The following is a 14250-nucleotide window of genomic DNA, read 5'->3' on the forward strand; positions in this document are numbered from 1 at the left end:
AAGCACCTGGGTTCAGATAAGGCAACAAGTTCAACTTAAAAAGCAGCACAGGATTCAATCATATAAGATAATGCTATAAAGGTAGGCTGACTACATATTGTGGAAGATCTTGAGTTCCAACCCACAGTTTTTAGTTTATTGAGAAGTTATGTGGAGCCTTTGAAGACTGTGGAGTGAGAAAGAAATGTTACCAGAACTATGCTTTAGGAAGCCAAATCCAAAGGTAGTGAGGGGCAACACAGAGGTTAAGAGCATGGACTTGGGGCAAGACTTGCCTGGGTTCAAATTCTGATTCTGTTAATTATTAGTTGTGGGACCTTAGGCAAGCTATTTAACTTTTCTGTGTCTCAGTGTCTGCATTTGTAAAATGGGGATCAATAATGGTAACAACAATAAAAGACTGTTGTGAGTATTAAATGAGGAAAATGTATGTAAAGTGCTTAACACAGTATAAACGATCAATAAATGGTAGCTTCTGTTTCTGAGCAAAAATTTTAAAAGCTGGTCAACATTTCTGACAAGAGACCAAACAAAGCATCTGGATTAGAGTGGTGATAAGAAAGGAAGAGATACTAAAAACAAAAACAGAAAAATCGACAGGCTTCCAGACATTTGACATTAGCCAAACAGGACAGCGATCCTTGAGTGATGGGAAATAAAAGAAAGAGATGAGTCCTATGATGGTCCAGCTGACTGACTAGAGAGTTTCCAGGCCACATTATAGGGAGGAGAGCCCAGGCAGAGCTCAGCCACCTCCCTAAGTTGAGGGAGTCTGAGGAGGCCAACGCAGCTAGAGGTTACTGGCAGAGCACCAAAGGGAGAGAACTCCAGAGATCTGGAGAGGGGTCTTAGAGTCCAGGTGAGTAATGATCAGCACATGGATGTCAGGAAACTACCCGAGGCCAGGGAAAGAAAGGATCAGAGGAAACAATCCCCAGATCTCACACTAAGCAGAGAGAATTTGTGTTCCTACCAGCCAGGGTGGAAAACCTTGTAATTGCCAGGGCACTGGGTAGAGTATCCAAAAGGCTACTGCCTCAGTTGAGTGGGGAAAATTAGTTCTAGACTAACCACTGGGCTGGTCCCATCTAATAAAGCTTAAAAGCAAGTCCTGAAGGGATTAAGCTGTTTCAAAGTCACTAAACAGCATCTCAGAATAAAGCTCAAGAATATTTATAGGAAAGCAAAAATATCTAGCACCTCAAGGACTAGATATGCCTGGCATCCAATAAAAATTATAAGTTATTTTAAAAATATGCCATATGACTGGCATCCAATAAAAATTATAAGTTATTTTAAAAAAAGAAAATACAATCCAAAATGAGGAGAAAAAGCAGTCAAAACTTATCCCGAAATGACACATATGATAGGATAGACAAAAACATTAATTCAGTTATCCTAACTGTATTTCATATATTCAAGAAGGTAAAAGAAAGATTGAACATATTAAATAGAGACATGGAAGATGTAAAAATGGTCCACATAAACTACTACAAATAAAAAGTACAGTATCTGAAAGGAAAAAATACACTGAACATGATTAATAGATTAGACAATGCAGATGAAAAGATGAAACTTGATTATCTGACAACAAATACTATCCAAAAATGAAACATTAGAGAGAAAAAAAGGCTAAAATAAATAACAGGGCATCATTTTGCTGTGAGACAACTTCAAGTGACCTAATACATGCAATTTAACTTAACAAAGTTGGGAGAGGAAATATTTGAAGAAATAATGACTAAAATTTTTCCAAATTTGATAAAAGCTAAAAGTACACAGATCCAACAATTTCAACAAATCCTAAGTACAATCATGAAGAAAATTCCATAAAAACTCATCATAATCAAATTGCATAAGACTATATACAATGAAATACTACTCAGCCATAAAAAAACTGAAATCTTAGCATTTGCAACAACATGGACGAACCCCTAGAGGGTATTACGCTAAATGAAATAAATAAGACAGAAAAAGACAAATACCATATGATCTCACTTACCTATAGAATCTAAAGAACAAAATAAATTAACAAACAGAATAGAAACAGACTCATAAATACAGAGAATAAACTGATGGGTGCCAGATGGGAGGGAGGTTGGGGAGACAGATGAAAAAGGTGAAAGATAAAGAAGTACAAATTGATAGTTACAAAACGGTCATATGGATGTGAAGTGTAGCATAGAGGAGATAGTCACTTTGAAATTATATTAATGTCTAACCACTATGCTGTACACCTGAAACTAATATAATACTGAATGTCAACTCTAATTGAAAAACAAAAATTTTTTTAAATTGCATAAAACGAGTGATAATGAAAACAATCTTAAAAGCAGCCAGAGAAGTCAGTTCTAATGCAGAGAAGAATAAAGATTTAAATGACAGTAAGCTTTTCATTTGAAAGAATATAAGCCAGAAGACAGTAAAATAATATCTTTAAAATATTGAAAGAAAAGAGCAACCCTATGGGCAGTGAACACACAATGCAATGTATATATATGTATGTGTGTATATATATGCATATATATATACATATACATATATATACACACATACATATGTATGTAATATGTGTATATATGTATGTGTGTATATATATGTATATATATGCATGTATGTAATATGTGTATATATGTATGTGTGTATATATATGTATATATGTGTATGTGTGTGTATATATATACATGCATATATATACACACACATACACATATATACATATATATACACACATACATATATACACATATTACATGCATACGTATATATGTATGTATGTAATTTGCCTTACTGTTGAATTGTACACCTGAAACTTACTAGATTTCGTTAACCAATGTCATCATAGAAAGAAAGAAAGAAAGCAAGCAACCTAGAATTCTCATAAGTGGTGAAAATACCTTCCAAAAATGAAAGTCAAATATACACTTTTCAGACATGCGAAGGCTGAAAGAATTCATTACCAGAAGACTCATGCACTATAAGAAATGTAAAAGAAATAAGTCCTTCAGACAGAAAAGAAATGATACCATATGGAAATGTGGACCTACACAAAGGAATGAAGAGCACTTAATTGGTGAAAATGTGAGTAAATATAAATCTTTTCTTTTTCAGTGTCTTTAAAAGACAAATAACTCTCTAAAGCAAAATACTAACGTTTTAGAGTTTATAACATGAGTAAGTAAAATGCGTGAATAATAACAACAAAGTCAGGATGAAGGAAATGAAAGTATACTATGTAAACTGTGTTACGTTCTCATGCTATAATGTGGTACCACATTACTTGAATGTAATATAAGTACGTTTAAGTTCTTATAGGTTAAAGATGTACACTATAAACTCTAAAACAACTGCTAAGAAAAGGACAGACAGAATAGAAAAGAGCAAAATGATAGATTTGAAGCCAACCATATCAATAATCGCATGCAATGTAAATGATCTAAATACCCCCAATAAAAAGCAGAGATTTTCAGACTGGATTAAAAGACCCAATTACATGCTGTCTATAAGAAATCCATCTCAAATATAAAGACACTGAAGGTTAAAAGTAAAAGCATATCATGCTAACACTATTCAAAGCTGGAGTAACTATATGACTATCAGACACTGTAGATTCCAGAGTGAAGAACAATACCATGGATAAAGAAGATCACTCTGTAACCATAAAGGGACCAATTCATCAAGAGCACATAATAATTCCAAATGCACCTGATAGATCTTCAAAAAATAGTAAGTAAAAAACAAAAAACAAAAAACGATAGAACTACAAGGAAAAAAAGACAAATCCATAATTATTGCTGGAGATTTCAAAATCTCTTTTTTAAAGATTGATAAATAAGTAGATAAAAATCAGTAAGGATACAAAAATTTTGAACACTATCAGCCAACTTGATCTAATTGACATTTATACAATACCCTATACAACAGACTGTACATTCTTTTCACATGCACAGGAAACATCAAGATTAATTGATATTCTGGGCCATTAAACAAATCTCAATAAATTTAAAATAATTCCATTTATACAAAGTATGTTCTCAGATCACAACTGATTTAAATTAGAAATCAATAACAGAAAGGCATCTGGAAAATCCCTACAGATTTGGAAACTAAAACACTTGTAAGATTGAACGAAAAATTGCCTGTTTGACGAAATAGTACACTTCTTTCTCTTAGATTATGACTAATATATAAGCCACATGGTTTTTGCCTCCACTGACGAGAAGCTTGGGGCTAAACAAAAAGTTTAAACATAATAATCAAATCTACTCTTAAATCATTCATTCATTTAATTCAGTTTGAGCATCTAGTATGTTATTTTATACAATTTAGGGATGCAAAGTGAATACAATACAGTCCTTACTCAAGCTCAGTTTTATGGTCAGGTCTAAAGAACAGTATATTTATAAACTTCTACTTGTTTTCATTATTGAAAGTCTCTGCTTTAACAGATCCTCTTAAGTGTTTTCTTTAAAATTGCTTTTAATCCTTTCCAGAAACAACTATTAGTTAAATATAATCCAAAGTGTATGAAATTATGAAAAATTATAATGCACTTGCAAGGCCAAATAATAAGTTTTTTGGATGATTTATAGCAGTACTCGCCTCTCTTGGAGTGAATAACCTAAGGTTGACTGTCTTTAAGTATATCATTGGCAGAAATCTAAGAGTTTTGACATTAAAGGAACAAATAACTAACTTGACAGGAAAGAAAATAATGCTTAACTTGGTGGAAGTGTCCTCTGAGTGGAGAGGGAGCTCAGGAGGTATAGAAAAGACAACCCAGGGCCAAGGTGGTACGACATAGCTGTACTCACTGAACTTGGGAAGAGCGGGATGGAGAATAGCTCTAAAATACCTATGCTGGGAACTCTCTGGACCTCAGGTTCCTCCTCTGTAAAATGCTGGGCTTCAGAGATGATCTCTAAAGGCCTCTTTCAGTTCTACAATTCCGTGAACCTAGTTTAGCTAGAATACAACAGGGAGCTCTGTTTTATCTCCTCGCCAAAAGCTATTTATTAAAATTAGACTTGATATTGTCACATAACACATTCTAGGTGCTGTATTAGTTGTGGTACAGAAGAACTCTGGACTATACAGCGGTTAGAAGACCTGAGTCTTAGCTTTGGTTTAACTTTACTAAAAGGTATAACCAACTGCAATTTATTCAGATTTTTAGTTTCCTAGATAAAAGATATAGAAATGTATACTATTCAAGTGTTATGGAAAAAGACTGAATTCTCACTGGGGATAGCTAAGAAGGCATCTTGGAGATGAATCTTGAAAAGATAGATAGAAATCAGAAAGAGGAGCAATGATAATGACTTGTAAGAAAGGCTGCATGGTGATGCAGAGGACATGAACTTTGGAGTCAGATGGATTTTGTTTTAAATCTTGGCTCTGGCTCTTCCAATTGTGTGACCTTGGTCAATTCAGCTTTCTGAGTCTCGGTTTCCTCAAATCTAAAATACACAGGCTTACTTTGTAGTTTTAAGTATTAAAGATAACATTTATATGACATCTAGCATAATACCTGGCATAGAGGAGTCACTCAGAAAATAAAAGCTTTCAATATTAAGGGTCCAGATGGCATAATGGAAAGTAATAGACAAGTAAAGCCGAGGATGTGGCTGTAAAGGTAGGTACGGGCCAATCCATAGAGAACCTGACCAATCTGTAGAGAGGGTGAGGAACAAAGCAGCCTGACCGGTTTGTTAGCTAAGAACCCAGGGTTGAAAGTGGGGTTCTGTGGGGTTGGACCTGAGGCAGTCTAAGGTTCAGTCAGAGGTACAATTCAAGAGAGTCCATTAGGGAAATCTGAGGTAAAATGATGGGAAGATCAAACACCAACAGCCAATGCCAGAGATTAAACCCAAAGTCTCATGGCAGGACTGGCACCTTAGAATATGGAAAGGATGGCTAACAAGTGAGGAGTGTCTTAGGTAACTGTCTAGAACACCCAAGAGTTATGCGCAGCTTGACTATTGGTGGGCGTGGTTCTGGGGTATTTCAGGACGCCCTATGTAAAGGGTCGGAAGCGAGGCAGACACCTTAGGCTTTATGTTGTACATTATGTAGCACACTACTGGGATGGGCAAACGGAAGAGTGCCAAGACAGTGACGTGGTCAGATCTGGATTTAACTTCTCAATTCTGGTGGCAGAGTTAAGGGACATGGGAGAAGGAAAAGATTCAAGGTACAGTGATGAAGTTATTACAAAAAGTCCAGGTAGGAGGTATGTGAGCCTGATGGGGGCCCAAGGCAATGAGGATGAGAAAATGACAAATGGATCCATTTCAGAGAAAATTTCTGACAGTGTCTGGTGACTTACAAGATGTCAGAGATAGAGGGGGGTAAAAAAAAAGAGTGACTAACTGCTAAGGTTTTGAGTTGAAAGACCAGGGAAACCATTCATTCTAAGGCATACTTCAAATACCTTCAGAAGCCTGAATGCCAAAGTGCCACAGTTTCCACCACCTACCATCCAAACCTTAAACCATTTCCTTTCCTCTTTGACAACACCTGTGACTCAAGCTAACATGTGGAAGAAAAACTGGCGAGCATCAAGAATTTCATGAATTTCATAAAATTTATCCAGCACTTACCTTTACAGCTAATATTTTCCCACTTGGGACATGATATGCTCTATGGGAAAAAGAAAAATAAAATCATTTGGGATCACTGAACAACCTACAGAATAGTTAAGGACATGAATGTAAATCTAAACACATCTGCAGCAACGGGATATATCATACTTTCAAAGAACACTAATGAAATTAGTAATTTACATTTCTATTGAGCTTAATGGCTTACAAAATGATTCACTATACATTATCTTAAAATAACCCTCTGAGGTAATACTGGCATTATTATTCTTTTATAGACAAGAACTTTGAAGCGCAGAGAAGTTAAGTAGTTTGCATGATAGTGCGAAGTCAGTAAGTGGCATAACTAGACCTCAAACTTAGGTCTTCTGGCTCCAGATCCCTAACAATATACTGTCAGTGTGCAGGGGGAGGTCTTCCACTGCTCTCCGCTAAGCACTAAACAGAACCATATAAAATGGGAGGTTTTCCTTTCATTTCAATTACATATACAGATTAACTATATCCCTACATTTCATCAAAATAATCTCAAAACAAATGGAATTAACTATGGCTAATTCATATAAGAAGTCATAGGGTTATAAGGTTCAGCTAAGCGGTTCATCTTTTCCTAAAGCTGGCATCTTTTAATATTAAATAAGCTTCAAAAACGAGACAAGTTCAAATGACCAGACATAGAGAAACAACTACAAATTAAGTCAAGGAAAATGAATATATTCATTTACGAAAAAGAGTAAGAATAAAGTTTGCAGAAATAATATACCATTATCTCATCAAGACTTTTTGTGCTTAAATGAAATGTGGCCTTTCATATATGTACTGCAAAGACTGTGCATTCTGACCATTATCCAGAAACAATTTGTCTTATACAAAAATCTCACAAAAAACCATGCAACATGAACAAGCACTGTTACTGCAAGTCCATAAAAGTATAAAGAGATGAACTAGTTCGGAAGAACTAAAATCTTGCTCCACAGAGGATTCTGCATATTAGCCAAGATTGGATTGTTCTTCCTCTCACTCGGCCAATGTTAAGACATGAATGGGGTAGGGAGGATGGGGAGGAATGGAATTTAGCGTCTCAGGAATTCCTTGCCCTCACCTGACAAGTTGCAAAATTGACCAGGCTCCCATACTTGGGAATGACCTACTAGTAAAAATTGTTCATTTATTTTATTTTTATTTTTTGAGATATAATTGACATGTAACTATATGAATTTCAGGTATATAGCATAGTGATTTGATATTTATATATATTGCAAAAGGAACACCCCAGTAAAACTAGTTAACATCCATCACCATATAGTTACAAAAACTGCTCATTTCTTAAAACAAAAACAAAATATGCATTCTACTACTATCAAATGAGAACATCATTTTCTGTTGTTTTGGCAGAAATATTTGTGTGGTTGCTCTGGAAAAAAATTTTAACAGCTTTATTAAGATGTAATTATACATGAAAAAATTCATTTGCTTTAAGTGTACAATTCAATGATTTTTAGTAAATTTACAGAGCTGTGCAATCCGCTGACAAGTGTTTTTAAAGCGATGAATTTATAGATACAATTTAGTTAAGAACCTACAAGTATTGGTAATAACTTGTCACATATAAATAGTTACAAATTCAGGTAAGACTAGGAAAAAAACATATGTAAATGTATTTATATATCCATCCGTATGAGTGTTATAAGAAATTCATTCTGCTTTTCCTACTAGAGTGAACAAAGGTTAAGCCAATTATGGAAGGTAAACAGCCTTTATTTTATCGATTACAAAGAAATTCAGGTATATCTCATTTAAAGAAAAGGCAAGATTAAAAGAATTGGCAGTTGTTCACTTCAACAAAGAGTTCTTCAATCTGTAGTGTCTAAAGACTTTCTCTAAATATCAACTTCCTTAATATATATAAATAGCATTAAGTTTATAAAACTTAAATTTAAAAATGTTTTATACTTTGAATATAGTGATATACATTTTATAATCCTATATCATACTGGTTTTAAAACAAATTACCACTTACTTTACTATATATGTTATTACAAGACTTTTACGATGTGAAACTACATTTCAGGTCACGATATGATATATCTTAACTCATGGGTAAATTGATATATAAAGACTCACACTGTATTTTCCTCAAAGCCTGACAGAGTTGTTAGACTAAGCTAATTTTAAATGTGGTTTGAAGGAATTTAGTAACTTTATTCCATGTAAATACAGGTAATATAATTGTAAAATGTAATAATGATATATTATTTTTCTTCTTGTATACCACAGGTTCTTCTAATTTCAACTTTTAAAAATACTGTATATTAGAATCACTAACCAAAGACTAAAATGTGAGAATAGCTGAATGCATACACAAGGATTCAAAAGTTATAAAAAGAATAGTGCTGTTACTTTGGACAACAAACAGCACCTGGACTTTTGAGACCAACAGCAGCGATAAAGAAATGATTAGCAGATAGTCTAACATATATACCATATCGGACAGTTTGGCAACTTAATTAGCTTGTAAAGAAAGCCGATCTCTTTTCCAAAGGAAAGGTTTCCTATTTCCAAGTGAATTAAAAGGGGAGGCTTGATGATTTAATTATGACATTCATCCATGGAAGTTTGGGCTCAATTTCGACCAATAAAGATACTGTGCGGTTTGGTTTACAATGCAATGACAGGACCAATTTAACATTTAATTATCAAGGAGAAGTGGATGACAAAGGTAATGCCAGGTATGAGTGGAGTGTGCCCCTTAACTTTGCAAATGGCATTCTACCCAGAGAAAAGGAATTTGTTTACTTTCAGCGGATACTGCATCTCAATTGTCTTGACCTTCCTCAACACATTAACTGTAAAGTGATTAATGAAGTTTGAATGGAGGCTCTGGTTACACCAAAAGATAACTGTACAGCTCTGCAGTGTTTTAATTAACAGCTAACACTTCAAATTAGTTTGTTGTTGCCACAGTAATTACCTATTCCAATGAGTACATGGAGGAAGCATTTTTCCGAGATATTTTTAGTGCTTAGTCTTGAGTGTTCCATTTTCGTTTGTGTCTAGCATAGACCTTCAGGGACTATTCCTATCCCTTAAAACTGAGCACACAACAGATACACTTTAAGATGGCAAAAGCTAGCACCCTGGCATAAATTTTTTTGAGTATTTAAAATAACAAAAGAGCCTAGCAAAGAAGAACACTTACTAACCTACTAACCATACTTTCTTATTTTCTTTTTTTTTCATTTGGAACAATAGGTTCTCCACGATTAGACAAAAAAGTTGATATCAAACTTTAATTCTGGTACAGCACAGAATCAGATAATTTATTGAGCTAGTAGAGAATACAGGGAACTGTCTAGTCTAATCCCTTCCTTTTACAGTGGACACACCCAAACCCCAGGTTAAAAAACTTGTCCAAGTTCACACAGTAGTCAAGGGCAAAGCCAAGACTGGAACTATGGCAGAATGTACACATTTTTGGACCTAAGGAAATACGTGATGATTAAATATTCTTCACTGCATTCTAAAATAGGGAAATTCATAATTCAAAATTTACAAAGGTGGTGCCCTATTCCAATCAGGCTAAGGACCACTGCATCTGAATCTCTCCAGATAAGGAAGCATTCTGCAATCACTGCTAATCTATCTTGGCAGGCGGAGAGTGAGGGTGAAGGCTCTGAAGTTGGGTTCTGATCTCAGGTCCAGCTCTGTCACTTAACAACAGTATGAAACTGGACTGTTAGTAAACCTCATTGTGTCTCAGCTGTCTCAAGTCTGGAATGGAGAAATTGGTCCCTACCTTATAGAGTTGTGAAGATTCAATGAGAAAACATAGGTAAAGCACTGAGGACAGGGCCTGGCATGCATTATATCTTAGAAAACTAGGAAGTTTTCAGAGTAGCTAAGTGTTTTGAGAGTAGAACCTGCTAAAATAGACTAAAATAGCAAGAGGTAGCTTTAACAATGAAGACTGGCAAAAGGCTGCAATATATCATTTATTAAGAAAAACAAGAAGCATTACTTCATGTTGAACCACCTGAAATGCTATGGCTTATACCATGATTCAAATTCTAGATTTCTCTTTTTTTTAAATTTATCTCTTGCCCACTACTGCAACTTATTTATACTGCAGATAGATATGGTAAGTGCCACATTCAGGTATTCATCTCAGCAGAAGCACCATTTGACAATCACCATGGCTAAATGAGAAGCCTACTTTTTAAATTCTTCTTGGGTTAATAAATAGAAAAATAAAAGCCTCTCTAAAAAGAACACATGGGGGTTGCGGGTGCCTATTCATAGTGCAACTGAAAATCCACATATAACTTTGACTCTCGAAAAACTTATCTACCCTCAGTATCCGAGGAAGACTGATTCCAGGACCCCACTGTGGACACTGAAGTTGTGGATGCTCAAGTTCTCTATATAAAATGGTGAAGATCAATGCATACAGTTGGTCTTCCACATCTGCAGACTCCCAATTATGGGTCAAAAACAGTAGAGGTATTTATTGGAAAAAATCTGTATACAAGTAGACCCACACACACAGTTCAATCCTGAGTTGTTCAAGGTTTAAGTGTACATGCTCGTAGACTATAAAATTCTGAGGCCTCTCCTAGTCTTCAGACTTTGGTAGCTGTTACAGCTCCTAGAGACACTGCAAAAAAAATTGTTTATATGCCTGTTTCCCATACCAGGCAGTGAGCACTACCATGTCTTAATCATCTTTGCATTCTTTACACTTTGTACAAGTCCTGGCACATGGAAGGTTCTCTATATTTAACAAATGTTCAATGAATTGATTATTACTTCTGGATGACACAAAAGTCTATTACTTAGTTGGTGTTTTACAAAAAAAGTTCTATATACATTTAATTAATTCCATAATCTTATCATCATCATCACCTCCCATTTTCGGTATATTTCTAACTACTGAATCTAAAGTCCTTACAAAGATTTCACAATCTGGACCTTGGTCACCTCATCAATCCCTGCTTCTGCCAATCTCTCTTATGCGCGATATTCACTCCACTCCACCAGACATGCTCCTGCCTTAGGTCCTTTACACCTACTCCTCAGGTCTGGACCACTGTCCCGCTTGCTCTGTCATTTTCTCAGGTCCAATGTTACTTCTTTGACTATCCTATATAAAACACCTCGTTCTTCCTTTCTTTATTCTTCATAGAATTCATCAATCCCTAATTTATTAATTTATTATGTCTCCCACCACTAGAAAGCAAGCTCCATGAAACAGGGATTTGTTTTCTTTGTTGTTGTTGTTCACTACTGTATCTCCAGTGCCTAAAATTGTGCTGGGCACATTTTATAAATATTTATGGAATTAATAATTTTTTAAAATTGCTATGGTGTGCTTGACATTTTTGTGGAAGTGGAATAAGCAAGAGGGCTAGTTGTGGGAGATGGAGTCAGAAAGGTAATAAGAAGACAGGTTGTATAGTACCATTTAGGCCGTGGTGAGGAATTTGACTATTATTCTGCATGATATGAGAAGGAATGGTGGGAGGGGAAAGAGCTTGCATTTTAGAAAGATCCTTTTGGCTGCTAGGTGGAAAGAACACACTGCAGGATAGAACCTACGAGACCAGTTGGAAAGCTAATAATCCTAGCAAAAGATAATGGCTTGGAAAGCAAGGTAGAAAAGGGGTCGTGAGATGAGGTGGCTTCTTAAAATAGCTTTGAGGAAGAGTCAACAAGATTTGAGGGTAAATCTGGTGGATGGTCGGAGAGAAAAAGAAGGATTAAGAATGACTACAAAGTTTCTGTCATGATCAACTTGTAGAACAGAGTTTCCATTTACCGACACCGGAAAAACTAAAGAAGGAGCAGGTTTCAGAGGAAATCAAGGGTTCAGTTTTGGGTAATTTTGAAATGCCTTGAAGACATCCAATCAGATAGGACAGGTCAAGGCTGAAGATACAGATTTAGGCTTCATCAACATAAGATGGTATGTAAAGCCACAGAACTACACACACTGTCAGAAATTAAAATTAAATAGAGACAAAGTCTGAGAACTGGCCCCAAGGCACTCAAAATTCAAAGTCAAAAAGATGAGAAGAAACCAGTAAAGGAGATGAGAAAGTGCAGACAGTAATCTAGCAATGGAACCTAGAGAATTGTGTCCCCGAGGCCTTGAATGTTGGTGTTACAGCTCCCACACTGCTAAGTGCAATACTTTGCCCAGAAAAGGTATTCAAAAAAACATGTGACTGATTTCAAAAGTAATACTTGGAGACAAATGCAATTAATTCTAATATCTGTTCTATGAAATGTCAAAGATGGGTGTAGTACAATACATACATGGCTAGAGGTGTGCTCATCTTCATCTAAATCCTAATGAGAATTTATTAAAAGATACGTCAGTCCAAAGAACAAATTGAATTTCTCTAAGAATCTTTAAAATTGAGAAAGGAAGGACAAGAAAATTTTGAAAACAAAATGTTAAAAAGTCCTATATTCACACAGGACATAAGGAAGAAAAAACCTGTCTGTGTTCACATTCCAACATCTGGACTCTCACACAAGTTTATGTCATGCGTAAATCAAATGCATCTTTATTTTACAATGTTTACTGAAATTATTTATGCTTAGAATTTCAAATTCTAGAAGAACCAAAAAAATATGAATCATCCCAGCTGACTCCTGTTCACAAAATAAATAACCTAGAGCTGATCATATATTTTCTGATAAAGCTTGTACAATCTCATACAATTAAAGTAGGCATCTAATTTCTATGGCACTATTCTGCATGTTAATTTCTAAACACACTCTATCTAATCAAATTATTTTAAATTATGAGCAGAAAGAAATTTATAATAGGGAGTACCTATGCCTCACTAGTGATTGTGAGGTAGAATATAATTTAAGAATGGAAGGGCTGACCAATGACCCAGCTATAAATATTTCATATTTTAGCATAACTGATATTGTTATAAATGTCAATTTGTTAGCAAAATGGCCATCAAAATGAGTAGGAACTCCCCCCTTTTTTTGCCTCTGGGGGTAAGGATCTCAAGAATAACTGTATATATGATGACTTTTAATCGCAATGGCAAAACAAGAACACTGAAATGACAGTATTGCCACTGTCCCGTGAAGGGAGAGAGCAATTCTTTCATACGCCATGTGGAATAAATGCCATTGACTTCAGTTCTACTTCTCACATAACATACTTCAGAGAAGCTTAGTGAAAAGAGGGACACAATTACTCTGTGAATTATTTACAGAGTGCTATCAATTGTTGGAAATTTCTCAATTGTTGGAAACCTAAGAAAATAATCCAGTCACTAAAATGGTGAAAGCAATAGTTAGGAGTTGGCTTAAGAAATAACCAGTAGTTAGAAGGGAATGCTCTTATTCTAAGTAAACAGGAAAGAATGTGAACTTTATTTATTTTGCTCCCTGGGTCTCTTAAAGGATAGGTAAGAAGCAAGAAAGAAGGTGAGCAAAAGCTATTTAAAAAGTAAAGTAAATTACAAATGCATTTGTGTTATTAGCTCGTTTCAGACATAGTTAATGGTTTTTCTAAATAATAAAATTGGTTGTTTTTCAAGCAAAGATTTAACAGTTTGTAGGATTATCCTGGATTCCCTGATTCTTTGTTCTTTGAATGCCATTCCAAGATGTCCATCAG

The 14250-nt window shown here is 35.1% G+C and overlaps 1 protein-coding gene across 11 annotated transcripts in view; it reads right to left on the reverse strand.

Annotated features, from left to right (window-relative positions):
• MAP2K5 (mitogen-activated protein kinase kinase 5) overlaps window positions 1-14250 on the reverse strand; it is a 235931-nt gene that overhangs the window by 154236 nt on the left and 67445 nt on the right. For all 11 annotated transcript variants that reach the window (XM_039865210.1, XM_039865221.1, XM_039865213.1 and 8 more), the window contains exon 9: window positions 6603-6642. In XM_039865210.1, the coding sequence (XP_039721144.1) occupies window positions 6603-6642 (40 nt within the window). The remainder of the gene's footprint in view (window positions 1-6602; window positions 6643-14250) is intronic.

Source organism: Pteropus medius, unplaced genomic scaffold (genome assembly GCF_902729225.1).
Source record: "Pteropus medius unplaced genomic scaffold, Ma_sr-lr_union100, whole genome shotgun sequence".
NCBI lineage: Eukaryota > Metazoa > Chordata > Mammalia > Chiroptera > Pteropodidae > Pteropus > Pteropus medius.